Here is a 26,603-nt window from a genome sequence, read left to right on the forward strand (position 1 = left end):
AGAGATGCTTTAATAGCCGCGCTAAAACCGTTAAAATATGTAGTCGCTTGCGTAATGAGGCTATGTTTCATAGATAACCAGCGAGTTTGCGCGCAAACCCATGCACACCACAGCGTCTGCTTCGTTTGTAAGTAACTTTGCTGCATAAGTGAGCTTTGTGTGAGAACATATTGCATGTTTAACTTCGATTTGTCGTTTCAATTTTTTTTTCTTTTCTTTTGCCAGTACTTGTTGCGATTTACACGCGATGTGTCTCGCTATTGTCGAGAACAAAATTTTTTTTCTGGCAATCAACTATAAGTAACTCTGTTATTCCAATATGTAAGCTGTCTCACTCATGTCTTATTCATTCGCAAGTTCGACCGGAAAACAAGAAGAAACAATATGAAGAAATCAGAGAAACGATTTGTCGCCCTACCACCCACGCACAACCCTTGAGGACATCGCGGTCGAAAAACGATGAAATCAAATATGTATGACATGAGACTACTTTATACAAATACGTGCACAAGTTCTGTACGTCCGTCGACGTGGAGCTTTCAATCTAGTTTTCCAAATGCCAAAAGTGCTGTGCGCTTGTTAAAAGAGAAGTTACCATCCTCACACCTACGATTTTTTTTTAATTTTTTCAAACGCGTATTTCTGCGATTTCTAATTATGTAACGAATAATCCCTCGTCAAACATTTGTTACATTTATGGTCGTACTAAATTAAGACTCATTAACGTGTTTTGGAGAAATGGAGCTGCTAAGAGATGAGTTGCGAGAGAGAAAAAATTAGATATACTCACTCAGTCATAAATCATACCCGCCGAAAAGTCACACATGCCATGAAAGATTCTGTATATGTGTATGTGTTTTTGTGTGTGTGTATTGGGGTCATCTCAAACTCGCTTGGAGTAGCTTCTCTCTCTTTCTCTCTTCCTCTCTCTCGTGATTTATATTCATAAATTTTGATGCGCAAAAGGGAGAGTCACGTTCGCACGCGAACCCTTCGCTCTCGTGATTTATATTTTTCTCTTCTTCTTATTTCAGTGGGGCTTGTGGTTTACGATTTATTGATTTCAAGTTTCGGATCAATTATGAAAAATGATTAATCATCTGCAATAAGTTATGACAGTTGGACAGATAGATCAACGCTATGAGCAAATGTACTTCGTAAACTACAAGACATCAATAATTTCGATGTGTAAAAAGGATGGTTTCCAAATTAAATCATTTGGCAGTCATACAGAAATTTATTTAACAACGAAAACATTACATGAGAACTCCAGACATATGAATCGCTCTGCAATTTTTTCCTTTCTTCGTTTGCCTCTAATTTTCCCTCGAGTTTGAAAATTACAACGACTACAATTTTCTTCCACCGCGAACAAAACATCTCTCTCTCTCTCTCTCTCTCTCTCTCTCTCTCTCTCTCTCTCTCTCTTTCTCTCTCTTTCCGCCTGTCATTACTACCAAGCGTATCTTTTCGCAAAGACGGAAAAAATGCAAATCATCGCAGTAACTAAAAAAATTATGTCCGTGCTTTTGGGAATTGTAAAGAAAAGATTTGCTATTTGAAGTTCACTATTCAAACGAATGTCTGCCCAAAAAAAAAGAATGTTCAAAGTTTGACGTGCTTTTGGAACAGCCGAAGTACATACATACGCGAAAGAGCTTTACCACGGTGTCAAAAGCGCTTGCAATCGTATGTGGGCGCTTTTCTCTTCTTCTCTGAAAATTCATAATTAAACTCGCTCAACGTAAATATTTGATGCAAGGCGTCTACCCTACGAGTATGTTTTTTTATTCATATGGGAAATTGTTTTCCATAGCATTCATCTATTCGCTTGGCGATTTTACAAGAATCAAGTCAAATATCAACTTTAGTTTTTAGTCTGGCAATAATTGAAATAATTTTTTGTGAAATACTGTGAGGGAGATTAAAATAATTTTTAACAATATATAGTAAAGGCGCTATAATTTGCCCTGTAAGAAAAATAAAGAAAAAGTGAAAGGTACTGTCATAGCAAACAGAGTTGCGCCCTAGTTCAAACAATCTCCATTCCCACAGTAGAGATATATGCACTTTTGAAAACAAGCACATTTTCGCTTGTAGACAAGGAGATCCACGTCGAATTTAAATAATTCCGCAAGCCACACACACAAACACAGACGCAGTAGACAGACAGAAAGAAAAAACAATGGGAGAGCTCGTGAGTTGGCGTTAATTTCCGAGGTAGAGATGTCGGTCAGAGTGGAGCAGAGAAAAGAAAAAACAAGAGTGAAGAGTCCTGTCCTAAAAATCTCGGTAATGCGATTCGGCAAGTTGGATGGACGAGAGCGAAAAATCGTGGCAGGAAAGCAAAGGGAGAAAAGAAAAAATCTGCGCGTAGCTCCCGGCGAATGCAAATAGCAAACTGCGAGCACCTGAAAAACCCTCACGAAAGAGGTACACCACCACCACCACCACCACCCCTCTAGCGCTCTTGAAGGCCCCAGCGCCACTGTAGCAAACTCTATCGGATTGATTTTAATATCAACTTTGCCACCGAAAGTCTAACCAAGCCACTTTTTTGCTTTTCTTTCTTTTCTCTCTCGGTGAAAGAGAAGTTTTTAGCGTATAAGCAATGAGATTGCTTGCATTGATTACGATAATATATGTATCGAGCGATTACGATATTTTCTCAATTCGATTCCGTTTTACGCTACTAACAAACAGTTCTTAGTTTCCGTACAGACACGATACGACAATCATTGGAATGAGTAATTCAAATTTCTCAAAATGACCAAAGTTAAATGCCAGTTTCAATATTTATCCATGTAAAAATTGTCATCTAACAAAGATTTATATTTTTAGAAAATTAAGAACATTGTTAGTTCAAGACTGAATTTTCGCAAATGTGTCATGCTGATTTGGAAAACATTTTTGTTTCTCATCTAAAAAGTTTTCTTTGTTGCATAATATCACAGAAACGCACAGTTCGCACGGGTGTTGTTCAGTAAGTTTTGATTTCTATCCATGTGTATCATATACATCACAAATCTAAAGGTACAAGAAGCATTCTTAAATGAAAACATGTTCTTCGATATGCACTTTTTAAATTAATTTATAAATTAAATAATAATAATTTTCAAAGTTCATGCGAATATTGAAACTAATTAATGACAACGATAAATTTGACAATCGAGTATAATCTCATTTTCATATCATCACTTCAAAAATGAACTTGTAAATTTTTCTCGCATCGTAATAAATAAGAAATCCGTTAATATGAATTGCAGACTAGGCAGGCAAAGAAAGAACTTTAGATTACTTCACGTCAATATCGCATGCGCGTGGAGCACTTGGTGGTGAAAAGTCAATCCCACTATTTCTTCCTCCCTCTATCTCTCTGTTTTTCTTATTTCCTTTTGTCATTCTTGCCTCCTCCTTTTTTCTCGGAAAAACTTTCTTTGGCACGAACAGAAGTTTCTGAAATTTCACCTCCTTATCGTATCTACTATTGTTTCGCTTTTCTCTCTTTTTCTGGTCGATCCTCGAGCGCCACGGCGCAATTAGAGAAACTTACTTCCGGTTCCCGGGGCGCCTTAGCGAAACAAGCAAGAGAGCGAGAGAGAGAGAGAGAGAGAGAGAGAGAGAATCCACATGTAAAATAACAATTATTGTCGCGCTGTGCGATAAAGTCTTGCCTGACTAGCGATTATCGCTTAGCCTACAAAATGCCCCAGTTCAAATGGAAATTAGGCTCAACTGCTCTCGGCGAAGTTCAGCTCGAAACTGTTGGTCGAGTTGACTATTCATTGCATCGACTATTGATAAAAGAAATACTCTACGAAGGCTCAAAGCTAATAATCTGCGGTAGTTTAATGGCGATGCGTCGACTAGTGGCAGACTACTCCGGCGAAACTTGCGTTATATCATCCTTAATCTTCAGCAATAGGACGTCTGTAACAACAACAACAACAACAACAAGGCCTTCTCCTTATACTCCTAGATGAAATTCTTGCAGTCTCGCGAGCGCGCAAATCGCTTTCCACGCGTTTGCTGCTGCTACTCCTTTAAGACAAACACGAAGACGAGATGAGGCGACAACTCGTTCTACAAGACAAATTGCCGTGGCGCGCCAACTATTTTAACTTCATTTAAATATCAAATTACGCGCTGCTGCCTGCCTGCTGTCGCTTGGCGAGCAAAAATTAATTGCTTCAGAACGCGACGTCGCGTGCCAACGCCGGATGGCCTGTTGAGCATACAGCCTTTTCTTTCCGAGCGTAAGCTGCAAGTTCAAGGGACCTTCTAGTGAATTAAAATCTTAAGAGGAGATTAAAATTATCATTGTAATGATTACCAACAAGTTATTTATTTTTTACCCCTCCGGATGCTGTCCGCGAAATAGGTTGGATTGCATTAAAAAATTCATGAAGACGCGTTGCCCAGGTCGGGTTCGCACAGTAGTCATATCCCATTCAAAAGTTAAATTAGCTTCCTTCCGAGCATTCCATTACAGCAGTAACGACGTTGAATATAAATGAATGAATAAACACATCGCCTCTCGCCTACTCCGCCCAAAATTGCTTTCCCGGCTTGATGCAATTAAAAGGCGCGAGCTTATGTACGCTAGCGAAAGAAAACGAAAAGCGTTTCCAATAAACAGCGCCGCGGTGAAAGGTAAAGTAACGAGAGAAGCTAGCTCGACTTGGAACACTCTGGATTCACATCACGTGCATGCCTAACTGGCTGTATTCAAATCACAGCAATGGGACGACGCAGGGAAATGGTTCTCTCGCTAGTAGGAGATGGGCTAAAAGTGCAACGCGGGACAAATGTAATAATCAAACGCCTGATCATTCTTCCTCCTCTTCTCTCTGTCAAATGTTTGGCATGCCACCCTCATTATCGGCCTGATCGTCTTGGTTAGCTCTGAATGCAAAGCAAGTAGGATCTTTTTGTGTCGTATCTTAAACAAACATTTTTTCCGCTATCCAAGATCTTCCTCAGGCGTCGATTTTTTAATAACGTCGCGCTGACCTACAATGCAAACGTCGTCGGCAAATTCAATATTACTGTTATCTTATTACAAAGGAAGTAGAGATATAAATAAGCCAGCATGGAATTTCGACTTGAAAAATCAATATGAAATACGACTGAATGTTCGCTAAATCCGTGACACGAGTGACTTAAGTGTAATTGGATAATGTAACTTCATCATTAACTTTTTGATAATAGAATATGCAAATACAGTGAGATTAGTGATTTCAAATACCAATAATCTTCAATTATTCAATCAATTTGATCTAATTATATAAATATATACATATATACTGTTATTCTTCTTATTTTAAATAAGATGTTAAGTTAATCGACGTCCATAATTCTTAAAGATTTTATAAAATATTATTTTCGCATAATCGATAAATTAAAAAATTATACATCAACTAAACTTTTTTTTCTTCTCTTTCTCTGTCTCTGTCTCTGTCTCTCTCTCTCTCTCTCTCTCTCTCTCTCTCTCTCACGAATCTCAAAAAGAATGACTGTCCAATCTGCTCAAACGAAGATAGCAAGAGAGAGATAGAGAGAGTCGTAACGCGATATTGGATTCATGAGAAAGAGCCCAAGCCAAATGGCATTCCTCTCACTCGATTCTCTAATTCGCGCACTTTCTTTTTCGTTGCTTTGCGACGACCGGGAAAGAAAAAGAAAAAGCGAACAAGTTCAAGCTCTTGAGATCACCGGACGTGCCGGTCCGTGTACGTCGGCCTTTTCCAAGCCATTTCCTCCCCTAAAATGAGTTATCCTTCCACTGGTCTGCTGCTGCTTGGATCACTTCTACACTGCACACGAGAGAAACCTTCGCCAGATGTTTTCTTAACCGGTTATTCTCCTTGCACGATAAAATGTTCTACTTTAATGTGCGCTACTTTTTTCTTTTTTCATTTCTATTTATTCTTGGAATTTTCTTGAGATACTAATACAGTTTTTCTATTAAATGTATTAAAATTGAAGCCCCAATAGTAGTATCATTTACTTTACGTTAGAGTTCGGTCGGTGTTATTATCATTCGGTTTACTGTTACGGATAGCCAGTTCTCTGCTCATAACAACACGAAAAATTATTTTTGCATGGCTTGTGTATACATGAAATACTTTCCACATGCTACAATTATTATTAAATTTCATTTTTAATTATATAGCAAATTAACATTTCGATATAATTATACGTAGAATATAGTTTTTGAAATTAAGAATCAAACATTTTTAAATTACAGTAATACATTAACTTAAAAAACTTTTCTTTCAAAAAAAAAAACGCTGTAACCTACTTCATACATATATTTGTATTGAAAAAAAGATTATCTAACAGTGAAAAATTAATTTGAATTTGAATTTGCTACATTTTAAAAAGAACTTTTTTTTTAAATTGCGAGAATAAACTGTCAATCGAAGTACAAAGTTTCTTTTTCTTAGAAGTTAACTTGAGTTCACAGTAAATTTCATTTAATTTTCTGCATATTAACAACAACATATCGCTCATACAGTACACATATTGTTGACGAATGTACTTGTTACTCCAATTATCATGAGTTGCTAATAACAATAATTATATCGGTTATTAATTTTGGCTATCCAAATATTTGGTCGAGTCCATTGAAGTTACCTTAGTTAATGTAATGGGTTCATTCCAACATTACGTCAGCGGTATCACTTCGTTATCAGTTACATCCAATGTACGTAAACACAGATATATCCTAAAAATACCACAACTTTTTCTACATCTCACATCTGACAAAATTAATCTGTGCAATTTTCATACTCTCTACATTTTTTCCTTTACTTATAAAAGATCGATTGTTTGAAAACGCACGGGGATGGGTCTGTTATTGCAGTCGACAATACGAACAGAAAATACAAGAAAATCGAAAGCGCGTGACGTTCGACGCTTTCAAAGGATAAAAATTAAAATTTTCCAGCATGTTTTCGCTTTATATTATATAGCACGCCACGCGAGGCTTTGCGCCAGCTTATAATCGTTTTTTTTCTTACTATGGAAATATTTGTCCAGGTATTTTTTCCCCTCCAAAAACAATAATTTGTTCTTATCAATCGAATTCCCATCATCGGGCAGGAGAAAAACTCATTTTCTCGCATATGGCTGCCGAATAGGAAAAGAAAATCCAGAAAATTTCATAAGCCGAGCGAAATATTCATGTCTCTCGACGGGAAAAATAACGCGATATCAAACGCCAACGCACCAGAAGTAGAAATAAGAAAAGAGAAAGACGGAATCCGTTTTGGCAAGGAAAAACACTGGGACAGATGTCCCGTCCTCATTTCACGGCCGAGCGAGCTTATGAAAGCTCTGCCGCGCTTGCGCTTCCTTATTTCATCCTTTGTGTTATAGCAAAAGCCATATATAGCCCGCCGCTAGTGCCTTTGGCCTCTTTTGTTTTTCCCGTGTACTTCCTTCGGGGCACACGCAGCGCGGCTTGCTTCTCCTAGTCTACCTCCGGGCGAATTAGCATGCCTCCAATTTCAGCGAGCTCGTAAAGCTTTCTCTCTCTCTTCGTGCGGAAACGCTTTTCCTATCGGATCGCGAATATTGTAGCTTTCGCTACAGCACTGGCCCTAGTTCTTTTCTTTTGTCTTAGATGTTTAATTAAGCTGCTCTTCGTGCTTCTCAAAGTTTACGCTTCTCTCTCTCCCCTCTCTCTCTCTCTCTCTCTCTCTCTCTCTCTCTCTCTCTCTCTCTGTCTCTCCTTGCCGTGTCGGTCAACAATTACAACAATTTTTTTTTGCGTTTTTCAATCTCTGGCTTGAATGAGAAACGTAATACGCTCATTATTTTGATATTCAGCGATACCCTTCCTTCCGAGATATCCGCTGCATACGTTTTCACACAAAAGACTCGTTCTTGCAATTGTACGTCTCGTTCTACGCGCTCTCTACTATTCAATGCTTGTTACGAGTAAGTAAACATTTTGCTAACTATGCAATGAGAGGTATTTCCATTGCCGTGGTCAATTAGAATTTTCGAGAAAGACACGATTTTAACAATTCTTCAAAAATCATTAGTTTTAATTGATGCAAGTATAAAACGAGTCCCATAAAGCTTCTTGCTAACGAAAATTCTCGCAAAAGGATGGGTAATAGTCATTTATCTTTCTTTACTTCAGCAAATATGTATTTTGAACAAGTAGAAAATTTTACTTCATTAAATGATAAATGTAGTTGCCGAGGTTTACATTCATGGGAAGACAGTACCAATGTATGCATTTGAAATCGTGGGAACCCACAAGCAGAGTAAATACATTTTATAAAAGAATTGACTCATGGAATTATTTTCTTTTTTTTAAACAACAGTTTAAGTTTTTTAAAGGTTTTCAAAAATGCCATTCGTTAAAATCAGAACTGATAAGTTTAATTGCCAAATCATATTTTCTACATTATTACCAAAATATATCAAACGCGCAAATTGGCAACGAAATACACGTAATGACTGCGAACATTGCAGCAGTTGAAAATTATCATAGCAAACGACAATACAAAAAAATAACGAGTTTTGGAGAGGTTAAACCGCGAAAACGTCGAGAGAACAGGAAGATAATGTTAATAGCAAACAATACAGCCGAAACCCCGGGGCAGTAACCGCATTGGAAATATACGAAACTCACTGGCGATATATATATATAAACACGTTCGACGAGAATTCGTCACGGCCGATTCGTTTCGCGCTCTGCATTTTTTTTCTCGAATCGCTCGACCGAGAGATTACGCGATCACTGAACGAAAAAGAGAAAGAAAGGTTTCGTATATTTGAAATCTTTTTTTTCATCAATTCCTAGGGAAAAAGTTGCAGGGTGATCGTTCTTAATTGTACATCGATTTCACGGGTTATTGCCGCTCGTTAAGGATGGAAAGTACAAATTAACGCGTGCACTTTTACAAAGTTGCCACTCGTCCTTTTTTTCTCATCTGGGATGAGTCTACACCTGTCTGATAAGTTTTTCCTGGAACAGTAGTTTTTTTTTTATGTAAACGGTTAAGCGATCTAATTGCTTGAGGCTTGTAGCGTGCTTAGTGGAAGATTTCCTGTACTTTGCAGGAATTTGGAATCAAAAAAGGCAACGCCAGGGAGTTCGTCGAACAGCTGCATTTCATAGAGAAAAGATTTAAGTATTGCTCACAAAAAGCAATTTTTTTATTTGTATTGTATTCTATATCGCCAACAAAATAAAAATATCTTAATTTCAGTAGATGATTTCTTTAAATTTAATGTAACAACAAATTTCTTCAATGCTCTTATGCTTCTTAACAAAACATTTGTCAATATTTGTCATTCTTATCTATGTTACAATTGAATTTGATAAATGAATATTGAAGATTAATTTGTGACAACTAATTTTCCAACAAATCAAAATTAAATGCACAAAATTGTAATTCTCACAAATTCAATCGCAACTTCCATCAAGCAATAAAAATACTTACGGCGACATAATGCTTGCAAGTATATCTGTCGATTTCTCATTGCCGTTGGCGCACGCGACGCGAATGAAAATCCATGGCGCGTACGGGAAAAGAGAGAGAGAGAGAGAGAGAGAGAGAGAGAGAGAGAGAGAGACACTTTTACCGATGAGTTCACCCCATTTAGCATCGCACGCGCGCACAGTGTTCGCAGTCGAGCGAGCAGAATTGAAGATCTGCTTTTCTAACGGATGCTCTCGCTGATAAGATCATTTTTGATGAGTATTCACATTCTTTTATATTTCAATGCTAAGATTTTAAGTTGAAGGTGTTGGGAATTATAATCGTATTTTATTCTTCTTTTTTACGATAAAGGTTTGTTTCATTGATTTTATTTGAGGCGTGCATGAACTAAATTTTCTAATTTGCAGAATATTTTAATTTATTTTAAAGTCATTTTTTCTTGTCGAAATAAGAAAAAAAATTTATTATTTTGTTCTTTTGTCAAATGTGAGAGTTTAAAATGTTCACTTATATTCTTTTAAACTAAGTACGACGCATTACAAATGTAGCACAAGACATCTATTTCATAGAATATTGTCTGACCAAAATTGTTGTTAACCACTTAAAATTCATGACATGCCTATCACAAGTAATCAAGTAAAGGAATTGGTTCTTTATTCTTCACGAATAAAGAGCCGATATTCACATCACTTTATCGATCCGAAAAGCTTTTTTATTCCCAATGGCATGCAATAAACTAACAATTACTCACATTACATCAAACCTTCTCATACCCACCTTTTTACCAAAAAGAAAATCTACAAATCCTCGTGAAATAAAAAAATACAAATCATGCAATAAAATTATCAAACGCAGTCTATTTACAGCTCAATAAACCACGAAAAAAAGAGTTCCAGCAAACATTACGTCGTTCAATTCCTACAAGCGCGCAATAAACCAATCATCGTTCGCATCGCGTCAAACCTTTTCACACTGCACGAGTGCAGCACAATTTTATTTTGTAGGAATGAAATTGTGCAGAAAACGACTGAACATTGTTATCGCAGCAGCGAATCGAAAAAAAATATTGCAGCATAAAAAAAAAAAACTTTGAACTCATCTCCACCTTGAAAGATATCTCAAGTAAGTCAAAAAGGTCGCCGGTAAAAAAAATTTAATCTAACAACAGCAGAAGGAAAAGAGAGTGAGGTGCTCATCCACGGCAATTGGATAAGCCAAAAGAGACAGGACGCGGTAGCCGGTCAAGTGTGAAAGACTCTGGCAAGGGTAGAGAAAAAGGCAGTAGTGTAGTTCTTGCTGCTACCTTCCCCCGCAACAGGTGTCGACTCCTTCTCTCTCTTTCTTTCTCTCGCAAGCTTTGTCTTTATCTTTCTACGCGACGGTATCTTTCTCTTTCGGAATACATACACACACACCCACACAATTTGATAGAAGAGCTTATCACGACTTTTTTCCGTATAATATTTCTCGGTGAACTTTTTCCTCTTTATTACGTGAGTTATCAAGAGTCGAGTGTTGTATTTAAAAAAAAAACAATGGCAAAGTTATTTTATGGATAAAAGCGTCGCCATAAGTAAAGAGAGCCGAGCATTAGAATTTCAAAATCAATTATAAAAAATATAATTGTTGCTCAATATCCAGAATTTAAACCCTGCGACAAAATCACACTCGCAACAGAATACGCATTAACTTATTCAAGCAAGTCGGGCGCGCTCGCGGCAAATTGAATTTACCGTAGAGAGAGTGTGAGAGAGAGAGAGAGTAAGTTTTCGCGCGCACGGGGTCGCTATATGCGGATGTGCATCTTCCGGCAGCTGCACGACGTCTTCATGAGAGGCACGCCGCGGCTGTAAATACGTCGGCCCCCGTTTGTGCGCGCGCCGGCTGCTGCTAACGTCCGGCGAGTGTACGGCGCGCGTATCTGCTGCTACTTCTTCTTCTACTTCGTTCTCGAGACGCGCCATGCTGCCCTGTTTATTTCGAGTTGGGACGGTTTTTTCCTTCTTTTGGTTTGTCGAGGATTTATAACAATGTTTTCACTATTGGTAAACTACACAATGAAAGTATTATGCATTATCCAACAAGGAGAATTTCTTGTTTTAAGTAAAGTTATTTCTTAAAATTTCAAGTAAAACTGTTTATTTTCATTTGAGAAGAAATTTCTTTAAACAGCAATGTTTCTCCTGAAAATAACAAAATTTATTTTAAAGTTTCTTAATTTTCGTAACAAAGTTTTTCGCAGTGTATAAGACGGAATTTTAATGTTAATAATTTTGTTCTTAGTATAATCGAACAAGTAATTTTCAGTAAAGTTCGAAGTGCATTTCACTTTTGATATTCGTGCTGAGCTTGAAAAAGTTTAAAGACTTAATTAAAAATGCCTTCTCTGATGTAAAATCACAAGTATCTTAGTATCTTATTTCGTAATTGAAAAGTATTCGTATTAGAATAACATTAATTACAAATAATTAATAAAAATCTCAATAAAAAATATGAATTTTGTTATCTAATTTAAAATCGCAAATCAAATTAAAATTATGATCGTGGTCTTCCAACTCTTAACTAATTCGGTAGATGACGGCTTGAAAAATGTAAATTCTGAAAAATAGCTTCAAAATTTTATACTTGATCGATCTATATACAATATTTTTTCCTACTTATACGATTAAACAACTGATAACTGTTTTTAAGCAATCGGTCTATTGTTAAGTACGTGTTTACTTTGTAATGTATTGTCTGACTTAACACTGTAGTGACTGCTTAAAATTGATAACATAAGTTTGGCGAGTAAATAGATAACTGTGTGCACACAGACTCGCGTAAGTCAGCAGGAACCTATATTGATTGACTTTGAAAGAAGTATGATGCATTGAAAATTTAACTAATCTTCAAAATTGTTTATTACTAAAAATGTAATAAAGTCAATGAAGCGATTTTTCTTACAAATAAATTCCTGAATTCTCATAGCACTATTCATCAATGTGGGCAGATATATCCAAAAAATAATCCCATTCCACACAGAACTTTCCAATCGAACTATTCGAAAAAAACAATCAATCCGCCCTGCAACGCAAAAAATAGAACACACATACGAACAGCAAAGGACGCAAAGCGTCATGTGAGCGGACAATGCGCCACTTCCGACCGATTAGGTTTGAGCTTGCGGATATGTCGAGGAGGGTGCAGCTCCATTTGTCCCATGTTCGACACGAAGCGAACATTCGCGGTTGTATCGGAGATGTTTTTCGGCTTTGCAACTGATGTTACCGAGTCTGAGGTCAATCATGTGAAAGCAAAGTTCAACTTAGCTTTAATTCTCTTAAATATTTTCATCTGACTCTGAACAAAGCAAACGAAGTATATATATCAAATTCGTAGAAAGCGAATTAGCCAGTGAAAATCCATCGCAACTGTATAACGGGAAACTGTAACTGGACGTCCACCGACACGTGAATCCTGCATTAGCCTCGAGTAGTGTGTGTACTATCTCAAAGAGGATTAAAACTCTCTCACCTTATTTACATTATGGCGTAACCCGAGTGAGATGGACTCATCGTCCTCCTCGTAATCCTCAATTAACTAATGGCAAGTCCCGTGTAACTCTTTAATTTGTTTAATTAAACACGAAACCAACGAATAACTAGAATCTACTGTATTTAGTTTAAAGAAAATAGGCAAATTCTTTTCTTTTCACTTTGACGTTTGTATATATCAATGCAAGATGTCTTATAATCTCAGAGTTTTCTGCTCAATGGTATATTGAGAAAAAACTTTCGATGTCGTCAATTTTCGCGCTTCGAAAGCTTTTGCAATCTTCTTCTATTTCTGCGTTGCGGCTGTATTGATTTTCATTCTACGCGAGTCTTTCTTACGTTTTTTTGTTTGCACATCTGATTAAAAATTTTGTTGTGCGAATGCATGCTACAAAATAAATTACTTAAAAAAAGTTACTAAAAGAAAATTACAGGAAAACAATTCGTGTTTTGGGGGTTTAGACTAATTTTAGAAAAGATTATGCTTAATAATTCAAAATTTCTTAATATAAAAATTGTTTTGTAGTGTAATCATAGTAGTTCTTAATTTAGAAACTTAACAAGCCAAAGATTCTAATTTTGAAGAAATTTGAATTTTACAAAAAAATATTTCTTAAAATTTATAGTAACAACAATTCTTTTCTGTGAATAAATTCATAATTCAAGATGTTTTTCAAATTAAAAAAACTTACGTCTCTACTTTTCATAAATTTGAATAGCAATCTTCTGAAAACAAGAATTTCTACTAAAAATTAAATATACGTTTTTTTTTAAGAAAATATGTTTTCTTACATATAAGCATTAAATATTCAAGACCATAGATGGAATATAACCAATTAACTATATAAGCCATTTGATTTATTTTGAATTGAGTTAATCAGATTACATTATAATTTTAGTATTATTGTAGTAACAGCTATAATAAGATTTAATCCTAATGCAAATAGAGTGCATAAAATATTCACTTCGTAATATCCAAATGATTTGTAATCACTGGACACACTCAAAGTTACATAGTAGCTGCAAATAACCCGAATGCATTTGCATTAAGAATTTGAACAAATAAAAAACATTACAAATAGCCTGTTCGGCATTTATCTCGTAAAATCGAGGTTAATGCATTAGTGCAATTATAAAAAAGCAATAATGGATGAGCTCTGGCGTAAATAATTTTCCAGTAAATGCAGCTAAAGAGACTTTTTGTCTTTTTCCTTGTTACAGACTGGCAACGATTATAAGTCGACGGAGAATTCGCCTCACACGGATAACAAAATAAGGTAGGTGTGTGTAGACATGATTGATCGCACATAGAAACTATGCACATATATAGCAAAAGATTCGGGTAATCGGATATTAGGTTTCAATTGCAAACTTGCACACACGCGCGGATCAAGATAGATACGGAATTATCATCGCGCGATTTCCGGCCGTTTTCACTATGTATATTTGCTTCCCTTCCCTCTTCTATAAACTTACCGGCGCTGATTGCTTTATTACGATCTAACAAACTGCACCTCAAACTCTAGTTTCATGCTCGTATTTTGTATGTGTGTGTTCCGAGCAATTTATTTTTTTTTTTTAACGTTTCGCTAGCACGCTTTTTCGAGAAGTGATTCCAGCGTTCTATTTTCTGGAATGAAACGTGACTTGGGTTGTTGAAATGTCAAAAAAAACGAGTATGAGTTGCGCATACGTAATTCATGGAAAAGAAGACCAGTTATTATAACTATATTATCAGATTGAAATCTATCCATGCGCTGACAGCTTCTCATATCGATCGAATTGAATTTGCATCACAAAGAGAAAAAAAATAGTGCTGTCACGACGAATTGAAAAACTTTCAAGCCAATCGATATATATCGCATTAGTTTCGCTAATTTCCTTCACACACTTACCCTCTAGCCACTAGCGTCTGAATAACAGTAGAACTTGCAACGTAATACCGCTTATCGGCTTCGGAAGCCTCTTAATCGGCAAATTTTTTTTGTGTGTGTCACACACTCGTGATGCATCGCTTTGGCCTCTTTTGGAACCTTTAATGGTCTTCCTGAATTTTCTTTTCTTTTTTTTTTTTAAATCCATCGTTATTTAAGAGCATTTGTACGTATATCCTCGACTTGAACGATGATCTACTAGGTAATGCTGACTTGTAGGTTCATTTGAAAACGTCATCTTGCTCCGCCCCTACTTTTTTTCTCTTATTCTTGTGATGGAACGCCAATGCTTTTTCATGCAAACGACGCTGTGTGAATTATCTTCTCTGTGATATATATACTGAAAAATGATCGAATTTGTTTTTCGTTGTTTGAAAACAATGATTAAGTAAATATACGTTCGAGAAACATTGATTTTATTAATGTGATATATAGAACATTGTATTTTTTACTGACTGATATTGTTCAATATCGTTAATATTATCCAATAGTGATAAATATTTATACTTGATTTATAGAACTTTTTGACGAACTCGTTTGTATTATAAAAATTATCGTAAAGCTAACGTGCATCAAGTTAACAGTCAAAGAAATGCTGCATCAGTTTAGTATGATCCTTAGTTTTGTAATATGCTAAGTAAATATGAAGCAGCATAAAAAAATTCGTTGACACTCATGTCAGGTCTGTTTTCCTTCTGTTATATTTTGTATTATATATGAATTGAATAGTTTAGTTGAGAAACTCGATTATGCTCGAACATCGTAATTAATATTTAATGAATTGTATTGGGTTTCACGTGATAGACAATGTATAATGAAATACATTTTAATTATTTTGCAAATCCAAAAGAACAAAGCTTATAAATTAAAATAATTCCTGCCTCGATAATAAGATTAAATGATTGTATAGAAGGTGTCGAGATAGAAACGGGGTTTGCTTAATTCCCATCGAGAGAAAAGGATTTTCTTCGATTTTCATTAGCGAATAATCCTATTCGGTAGTCGAACTCCCTGTATCCCCTCTTGCTCTGGCTGCTCGTTAACAAGTTCGTATAACGCCTTTGTTTTCGCTATCAATAGCAATGCTATAAATTCAATATGTCACGATTCGCCGTGTGTGTATTGTTCGACGGTTTATTGACTTTACGTGTGAGCGATAACGGCAATGATTATGTCCGAGAAGGGAAGGAAATTTCTTTTGTCTTACTTTCCCGCAGCTGTTGAAAAGCCTTGAGATAAAAATCAATTGCTCCACTCACCTCCCCCGTGGGCATGAATATACCTCTTATTATAATAATCCCCCAAAGCTCTCAGGAAAAAAGTCGTCTGAGAAATCATTACGCGCGTCGTCGCCATCCATTTTCCAAGCGTCGTGTAGGTCTCTCGCTCCGGCGAAGTATGAAGAAGCTGCGCGACACTATATATACAGCGGAGCTTCTTCGTCGTTGTCGTCGTCGTCGTCGCGATTAATACCGCCACCACAACGATTGCGACACTTTACGCACCCCTGCCTTTTTTCATTTTCGGCGGTGCGCATTCCATTTTTTTCTGTACCAACTTTCTCTCGTTCTCTCTCTCTCTCTCTCTCTCTCTCTCTCTCTCTCTCTCTCTCTCTCTCTCTCTCTCTCTCTCTCTCTGTCTCGCCGATATTAGTTTTTTTTTCCGACTATGTTTTTCTCTTTTTCTTGTCGATCAAAAAAGAAGAAGAATTTATCGGTTTGCGTGCAATAAAGTCTTGATTAATCCAAGTTCCTTTTTGTAATTCTCAGCCTTTAGATCGAGTTTAAACGAACACTGCTTTTGTGTCGAAATACCGGAGTTTGTTGTACGAATATCATCTATCTAAAATAAGTGCGTGGCTGTATGCAACAATCTAATCTAAGTTTGAAAGCAATAATGAGCAACGATGATCATCATCAATATTGTCGAAAATGTAGATGTAATACGTTAACCTGATAATCTCTCTCTCGTGTCATTAATCACTCATCTCGTCGGTACGCGCATATCATCGTCAATATACGTACACGCCGACAGCGTCAACGTCGATTATCTGCCTTTGACTCGAACTGGCGCAGAGAGGCAAATGCAGCGCGGTTGATTTTTGATTAACCGCGTGGCGCTGCGTTTCATTTTTGCTTCTCACCAATCGCCATCGCGCATCCATCACTCATCTCGCAACAACAAGGAACGAAAAGCAAGCAAGCGCGGTGCTAATCAAGCGTGAAAGGTTCGAAAACAAAAGACGCGCGCCAAACAATGGACCACATGCGCGCAAAAAAGAAGAAGAGAGTATGCCCTAAAAGCCCTCCCGCAAACACCAAATCACGACGGACACACACCGAGCGGGGCTGGCGTGTTAACGTTCAATTCGCTAGAATGAATTTTCAGCTACGCGAGCGCGCGGCTTGTAATGCTCACTGGCGATAACGTTTGCATTTGGCATACGACGTTATGTTTGTCAGTACTCTTTTATTCGTGGTTTATTGAGCTGCGCAAATGGACCCCTTTTGATAATATTTTCGGTGGTCTCTTTTATTTGAAAATATTTTTTTGAGATGGGAGCGGAGCAAGTATGCAAAGGTCAGAAGTAATATAAGCAGTGATTCGTTTGTTGTGATTTGTTGTATTTTTTTTTTAACTGCAAAAGCTCTGTGAGTTCACAAAGTGATGTGAATATTAGTGGAATGTACTGTTATTTATTCATGTGTGAATTGCATGTTATGTATTTTGAGTAGTCAATATCGATTTCAGTCAACCAGTACACTGCACACAAAAAGTTATTTACTTTCTGCAGAATTAATTATTAATGCTCTTAGTTTGAGATCACAAGAATGAAAAATACCTTATCTAAGGAAAATGAGTTAAATTAATAAGAACTTATTTGAGTTTAAGAATTTATGCTTTGAATGAGTATAGTTTTCTTAAAATAATTCAGAATAATATTTTTCGTTCAAGAACATTTTGGTAAATGTATAAAAAATGTAAGAAATATTTCAAATATAGAAAAAAACAAATTTAAATATTAAGAACATGAAGTTAAACCTAAAGTACGCATTTCTTATTTTAAAAAACAAATTGTTATCTTGAGAATTTTTTTCGCTTGGGAATCCATCGTCTATTGCATTAATTAAATAAAGATTAAGGGTGAAATTAACCCACAAATCGTCGGCAATAAAATCAATTCCCGCAAAGAAAGAAAAGAAGAGGAAAAAATATATAATCCCAGAGAGCTTTCGAGTTACCGGTATCGTTCAAAAGCTACTACGAAGGCTGGGGAAAATAAAACGTCGCAGCATAGAGAAAGAGAGAAAAAGAGAGTCTGGGTGTAGGGCGAGAAAGGATATTCCATTCGGCGGATATAAACGGTCGTGTCTCAATGGCGAACGGGCAATAAATCCGAGTGCGCTCCATCAACTGCGTCCCATTCGTTTCTCCTTACATCGCGCGCGCAAGCACGACTTTGATTCTCTCCCAGAAAGACGATTCGATTGCTTTATGTGTGAGGCGCTGCTGAGTTTGTTTTATTTTGCTAAATGTTAGTTTAGTCAAACTATCGATTCTTATCTTGCGATGATAGCCAATGAGGAAGTACTCCATCAAGTCAATTAAAATAGTATATGACCATCCCGGTATTCATCCGAAATAACATTCAATCGCCATTGTTTTCTGTAATGAAAAATCTAAAACTCCGGTGTATGCCATTCATCTCTGCGTACATTGTTTTTCGACATACAAAACCAACAATCTCAATATATCAATCCTCTCTCGCAAAAATATTCATTGCTCGCGTAATCATTGATTTTTTTCTTTGCTTCAGCCCTAAAATTAGTATCTGCCCACGATGAAAATCTGCTGGCTGATTTTCTCCGCGCAATATCTCAACAGAGAGGAAAAAAGAAAGAGGCAGTAGCATTATCTTCGAGATTTCAATATGATATCGCGGATTCTCAAGCCCGAGATATTGTGAGTTGTACAACGTGTATTGTGTATACACCCGACGGGAGGGGGAAAGTAGAGGCGCCGCCTAACCGATTTCCAATTTTCCGATATTTACGACGCTGCGCTTTTTCTTTCTCTCTCATTTTTTTCTACTCCGTAATGTGAGCATCTTTTTCTTCTCCCTCGACGGCTACAGCAGCGCGCGTAATTATGGTTTAAGAATAGCGCGCGTGTTGGATTACGCGTTGCCGTATCGTTAATGAGGCAATTTTAAATGCATTCCGCGGGCGAATGTAATTGCCCGCGGATAATATTTCTTGTTTTTTTCTTTTTCTTTCTATACAATTTATATGCTTTCTGGTGTTTAATCGCCTCCTTGTAATACATTTACACGAGAGAGGGAAAAATCAAGCCCTGTTAATTGGTCGCAAAATGTAAATAAGCCAGCTGGGAGGCAGTACGAAAGTGCGTTCGTCCTTAAGTCTTCAGCTCTCCCTAGACGCGAAGCTGAATATATCTAGACAATAGGGCTCCCGCGAGGCATTAATGCTATACGCTTAACTGCACCTCAGTGCTTCCTATGTATGTGCGTATATTGTTGTAAACTCTGTGGCGGGAATGATTTCTCCACTTTCTTTTATTGCTACAGTGGGATGTTAAATCGCTGTGATCAGGTGAGTTATGTGATGGTAAAATGTATTTGTATGGAGATTAATGGGCAATCTTTTATCTTCTTTGTAGCCGAATTTTGGCGAAATGAAAATATATTGCTTGCCATTGGCTGACGCCATTTATTTGAAATTTTCATAATACATTATACCGACATAACCGTTCGTTCGCTTCATCCTACGTGTATTTGAGTATCATTGAAAGAACAGATTAACAACTTTTACCTGTCTTTCGTAATAATAGATTTTCAACGACTTCTATTTCTTAATCTATGTAAGATTTTTCGCAGCGAAGTAAGCAAAATTTGTTAGTGTGTTTTTTTCGATAATAATTGTAGGATTTCGAGGCAATTGACAAATCCAAAAACGTTGCCTTCCAAAAAATTAGTTAATTGCTCAGCTCGAGGTAACGCAAACTGATTAACCGAATACTTAGAAAAATCAGTTAATAGTTAAATTAGCACAATATTGAAATATGATGCTTCAACTGAGTAATTTAATGGGTTTTTTACTCCACTAAATTACCCCATTACTCCAAAAAGCAATGTTCCCAAAAAAGCAAAGATGGATGAGATGTAATATTGTTACGTAATCTAAAAATGTTTATATTCAGAGTGGCAAAAAAACAATAACTTATCAAGTAAAAATAGGTCGATAATCCTTTCGTGTATCAATTGCAACTCGTGTGTCGCAACGTTGCCATTCGAAAATCACGAGCGTAAGGGGCGATTGATAAACAATACGGATAAACGCATAATTATCAATTAAACCGATCGCAAATCACGACGCGTGCGAGAGAGAGGGAGAAGAAATCGCCCCATAAATCCAATAATCCGTATATGGCTTTGGCCGAAGCGCGTAACGCGCGCACATGTCCACATAAATAAATTAGCGTCCAGAGCATTAGCCATTTGCACGTAAATGTATATGTTACAATCTCCTTTCCGAGAGTTTAATTACTTTCGTTTCGCCTGATACTTGACATTCTTTCAAGTGACTTTCAGGATTGTGAGGCACAATACTGTTGATGGTAAAAAACCTATCTGTCTCGCGGTAACGACATCTAAAATATAATCAGGCTTTTAACCACTTTCATAACATGATTATAAATTATTCTTCTGCATTTATAAAGTATTTATCCGAGCTCCCAAAAATATTTTAAATGTAAGTTTTAATTACCAGGTTACGGTAATGGCATTTTAAACTGGAGATATCCTTCAATTTATGATCAAGTAAATAAAAAGCTCCAAAATATACTTTTTCAATGATTAAACGTTATATACTATACCGGAAATTTTCTATTAATAGGATGGATTAGATGATGAAAAAAGTATATACGGCTTTTTAATAAGCAAATTATACTTTCAATTTTGAATAATTTACGGTAATAATGTCTAAACTTTGTTATCATAGCTCGTAGAATAATTGAAAAAAATTTATTAAGCAATTTAGAACATGGAAGCTCAACAAATTTTACTGTTTTGGATGATTTACTGATAGGCGAGGAATCTGAATATCGGGCTCTTTTTACAATCATCCATATGTAAAAAATCATCATACATAAAATCATTCCCGAACGAGCAAAATAATCGAGGAGGAAGAAAATAAAAATAATTTCGTAATATGATCACGTTTCCGCAACCCCGAAACGTGATCACGCATGAAAAAATATGCTATTTTTATTTCCACCAAATAACCGTAAAATTTTGTACGTATCGTTGACCACGAAAAAAAACTTGTTATCACCTTATATGTTTCTGTAATCGACACTCTCTCTTTCCCTTTGCGGAAATTTGAAAACCTGAAATCCAGTATTATAACAATGAGCCCATGTGCGATAGCCGAAAATAATTTTCCCGCATGAAGCGCATCAGAATACAATCCACCCGCTTATCTCATGTAACCTCGCAACGATATCGCTATCGTGACGCAGTTAGTAGATCTGCAAGTGTCAAAAAATAAAATTCAATTCACATGCAAATGGCAGATGAAAAGTCATGTCGTGATTCAAGGTCTAAAAAATTCTATACAATTCAAGACATCAAAAGAGCTCATCGTACCTATAAAACGACAAATTTCTTCACAGCTTCAACGGTAATAATTACAAGTGAGAGTGAAAAAGAAAAACATTTTTATGAGGTCACGCACACAGGCGCTGAGGTCATTCGTTAAAATACGACGCAAGATTAATGCTTCCACGAGATTTAAGGCGTACGTGGCTGTTCTTAACCCTACAAAGGAGAGAATAGCCAGTCTGATGTGTATGTGTGTATGTATGTAGGTGTGCGTGTATGTGTGAGGTGTAAATGAGAAATATCGGACGAGCTTTGTGATTATTATTTGCGAGCTTGCAAATAATAATCCTTTCTTTTCCTGTGCGGATTATTTCGATAATGGTGCTATACCTTTTGAACCGGAGTTATTTAAGCTGCTTGAAGCGTTATATATTCATTTGGTTGACTTATACTGAGGGCTATTATAGAGTTTTATTTTCAGATTACAATATTTTGTGCGTGACAATATTGATGTTTTTGATAACCTTGATTTACTAGTCAAAAAGAAAAATTCTTTATATTAATTCAAATCATTACATATCAAATATAAATATATTTAGTCTATCGCTAAAAAAAGAACTGGATATATTTTTTTGATACTGTATAAGCTTAAGCAATAGTTTTACTCGATACATTCACGTATTGTTAGAATATCAAAACTATACGAACGATAAAAAAATATTTGTCGGGGCACACGAGTTACGATATTTTAACAAATATTTTTTTGAAAACACATTATCAGCACAGTGAGTGTTGCTTTTTGCATCATTTGAAAAGTTACTTTTTTTATTTTTCAGTATTCCATAGAACTGAATTTTGATTGGAAATGTTTTTTCTTATATATAAAAAATAAAAAATTGTCAACGAACAAGAGAATATCAATTTTGGGCAAAAATCTTGCAGATATTTTCGGATGAAATTTTTTTCGACCGACAGATTTCACTGTGAAATAAATACATACAATATTTTTCTGGATTTTCAAAATAAAAAAATCGTGAAATCATGCAACTAAAAATTTAAGCAATTTTGGGTCTGTTTTGAGCAAATTAAGTGGTCGATTGCATTGTTTGAGTAATCAATGACTTCATATGATTAATTTAGATACGTAAACGAATACTTTTTTGTAGGACAATTTTCGAGTGGCCTTTCGCACTTACTTTAATTAAAATTTTTTGTAGTCACGTCACAGTGAAAATGAAACTTGAATATGTTGATTGCAGAGCTAGCTTTTAACAATCTATTCATATCACGCACAAACGCTCTGAGAGCGTCAAGCATTCTATCGTATCCATGCAGCATCATTTAACGAAAAAAGCTTCGTCGATTTATAAATACCTTTTTTCTAATACATCACTTTATAAATACCGCAATAGCAAGCAGCCATTAAAGAAGCTTAAATCCTATAAGAATCAAGCGGACTATTAATCCAGCAACACAATAAAACACAAAAGCTCACGTGCGTGCAAACGCAACGCCGGTGGATTATTAAACGAGGCAGAGAACGACTGAGAGGGGGAGTGGGCCAAGGTTTCAAACTGTAGTTTATTTAGTTGAAAAGTTACGATCCGCCTGCGCACCTGCGACTCTACGTGCTAACTTTAGCACGGCTCTCCGATTATGTTGCCATCCTACGACATCTCCCAAGCCATTCTACGCGTTTTGTCTCTCGATTCCACTTTTCGTAATTAAAAATCGCGGATTTTTTCCTTTTCTTGGTTCGTTGACAATGATGCCTGACCAATTCGAATAATCATGAGCCGTTTTAAGTTATATTTAGCACTTGTTGGTGCTTCAATCACAATTTTTAATTAGCATATTGTTCGATTCGTTTATCCAGATGTTTCTGATAATAAACGTTACAAGATAAGATTAACATTTGTTCAATGTTATACATATTTTATTTTTTTCTCCTAATATTATTTTTCCTATCACACACATATACACACACACACATTTAATCTTTGAAGGATCAAACTTCACTAATAGATATATCCAATAGCTTGGCAAAACTTCTGGAACCCCCAAGAAAACACGATAGCCACCGTGAAAATATGAAGAAAAAGGAAAAAAAGAAGAAGCTTCGGTCCCCCTGAGGCTTGCACAAGTTTTTCGCCGTTGCGGTTGAAGAATCGTGCTGCCGCTGCCTGATTCCATCTGAATGTGATTCCCTGGATTCTGGTAGTTTTAAAAGTCGACGATATGAACGAAAGTACTTAAAGAGCTGCTATGAGTGTTGTTATATGTTTGTTTTCTTTATTCCACAACAATACTTTGGAAGAAAGTCAATGTGACGAAGAAGCGAGATAACAGGTATTATACGAATCGTTCTCTTCGTAATAATCAATTCGTTTTGCACTTGACACTACATTGCGCAGATAAAGCTTGCAACATTCTTTAAACGCACCGGATTAGAATAATGTAAAATTTACCGACGAGCTCAAGTTCATAGTCAGGAAATTTCTGACACTTTCTCGGGCCATCATTTGTGTATAATATTAATACTAGGACGAAGGAACCGAACATTTTTCAACGGACTTAACGTTCCTTAATAATCAATTGAAAGTTCGCTGATGAATTATTAAGTGCGCTCTTGTCCCAAGCGACTTTCGTATAATTTACCATCTTCTTGGCAGACATGGCCTTTTAAGTTGACTTGACCCCTCTCGCCGAGACTTGGAAATTATTATGCTGATCTTGACATTAATTCAAATTGTTAGGAGAGGAAGAAAACATTTTATCCGACGACCTTTTTAGATATTGTTTGTCAAATAAGTAATATCTTTGTTTAGTTGTACCGTGAAAAGTTTTCTCGCTCGAAAACATCAATCGTCAGCTTAATCCAATTCAGAATCGGCTTAGACGTTAATTGGTTAGCTGTAGGTTATCAATAAAATATATTTTATTATAACTGAAAGCGATAACTTAATTCATCCAGACATACAAGAAGTACATTTTTTTAATTTGCAGTGAAAAATATTACTACCTCAAGATGTCGAACGTCTCTGATTACAAATATGAAGTCAGATTTTGGCAATCTAAAATAGCGGGTTCAATATGGCCATGACAGCCGACGTATTGCATTTGCGATATGGACTTAGTGTAGCAAATAAAGCCTTCATATCAAATATTTTTTAGACAAATGTTTATACATTGGAAAAAGCCTTTCATAATTACAATCACTAGGTTGAATCCAGCATTAATCATTTATCTGAAACCATAAGTTCCAGGCATTTGTACTATATGTTTATTATTGTATTTCACTTTGCAGTATATTTTTAAAAAATTTTAAAACATTTTAATTATTTCGAATGACCTCTTTGACTAACATAATTAAATAAAACCACTGGAAATAACAGAAGATAATAATCAAGTGAAACACAGTTGATTTCAACTTCATACGTATTTTCCATTATAATTATTTTTTTTTGTCGATCATAATCCCAAGCTTTCAAGCTAATTAATTCTCCCTAGAGAGCTTAAGAAAGCTGCATGCAGTGTTTTTGTGAAAAAAATAAAATCGCCGTAGGAGGGATGGGGGGGGGGTCAAGCCTCTGCCAACGAACAATGAAGCACAAAGTGCGACTGAAGAGCGAGTTTTGCGACTGGCCATATGAACGTCTGCCTTTTGAATATAACCTGCCGCTGCCACTACAGCTCGATAAAGTTGGAAAAGCTTCTATTTTTTTTGTCTGTTTGTCTGCTGCCTCCTCCCGGATAATTATCCCGTTTAATCGTGTGCTTCTTTTTTTTCGCTGTGGTTAATTTACAAACAGGGTGAAAGAGATAGAAAATTAAAAATTTGTTGTGTTTTGTTTTTTTCTCGACTGAGTTTGCAGCGATTATTGTTCAAACTGAAAATCATGAATTAATGAAGTGGCTGCGCGCTACCTTTATGAATGCATCAAAGTTTTAAATGACCGCAGGTCAATAAAGACAAAGTGCGTTAGATACGCTGAATTAATGTGTTAAATTTTCAACACAGTATTCTGTGTGTGTATTCTTTTGAAACTGACGTACAAAAACATTTCTCTCTCTCTCTCTCTCTCTCTCTCTCTCTCTCTCTCTCTCTCTCTCTCTCTCTCTCTCTCTCTCTCTCTCTCTTTCTCTCTCTCTCTCTCTCTCTCTATCTGAATAATTCGAAATGTTGTAAACGTTTGCTGTTTTTTTGAGCGAATTTTTCTTCTTTCCACACGATTGGATTTTCGCAATTATTTTGATAATCTATAAAAATTTCCACATCGACGATGTTCAAAATTCATCAAAGCGAATAAAGAACAAATGCACCAAAATAAAAGGAGAAATCACGACATTATATTAACGAAGTGACGCTTGTCGGAAAAGTCTTCCTAGCGATCGGTTATCAACAAGGATATTCTGGGATACTTGATATACACAAGCTCGAGATAAGACGACGGAATTTTGCAAGGGAGCAAATCCGTATCTCGAAGCTCGCTGCTGCTGGCGTCAATATAGCGTGGCGTTCGGTATTGGCAGGCACTTTCAAACGACGATACAGCATCAGCAGCACCAAGCCGTTATGTTTGCAGACTTCGACAACCTCTCCACCCTCCTCTTTTCGTCTATGAACCAACGCCGGCGAAATGATGCAACAGTTACGATACTGCACTTGCCTCTCGAAAGTGCTTCAGGCAATATTGTTTGACGTTTTCACTGGCGAGACTTTTTTTTCCCTTGAAGGTCTTATTTCAGCTCATCAAATTTTCAAAAGCTCGCTTACACAATCTTTCGAAGAATTATTCAAAAACATTCGCCTTCCCCTCCCCCTTTCCCCTCATTAAAAAACACTCAACGACAGAGTTAGCAAAGTACGTAGCTAAAGTTATTCCACATATGTGTGTTTCTAACAGAATGCACAACTCAAAAAAGCCAACGTTTGACACCTCTACAATTTCTCTTAGAGAAGAAAAAGCATAGCTTTCATTCCCAATGCTGTTTGCAGTTTTTTCTCTTTCTCTCGCACTCTCTCACGGAATGACGAAAAAAAATT

The 26,603-nt window shown here is 36.3% G+C and overlaps 1 protein-coding gene across 2 annotated transcripts in view; it reads left to right on the forward strand.

Annotated features, from left to right (window-relative positions):
• Positions 1-26,603, forward strand: part of LOC131667103 (delta-sarcoglycan) — a 100,198-nt gene that overhangs the window by 45,415 nt on the left and 28,180 nt on the right. The window contains exon 4 of one of the 2 annotated variants that reach the window (XM_058940306.1): positions 14,222-14,277. The exons of the other annotated variant lie outside the window; for it this stretch is intronic. Coding sequence (XP_058796289.1) covers positions 14,222-14,277 — 56 coding nt within the window. The remainder of the gene's footprint in view (positions 1-14,221; positions 14,278-26,603) is intronic. 2 annotated transcript variants of the gene reach the window in all.

The sequence above is a fragment of the Phymastichus coffea genome, unplaced genomic scaffold, assembly GCF_024137745.1.
Source record: "Phymastichus coffea isolate CEN01 unplaced genomic scaffold, Cenicafe_Pcof_1.1 PCOF00063, whole genome shotgun sequence".
Lineage (NCBI taxonomy): Eukaryota > Metazoa > Arthropoda > Insecta > Hymenoptera > Eulophidae > Phymastichus > Phymastichus coffea.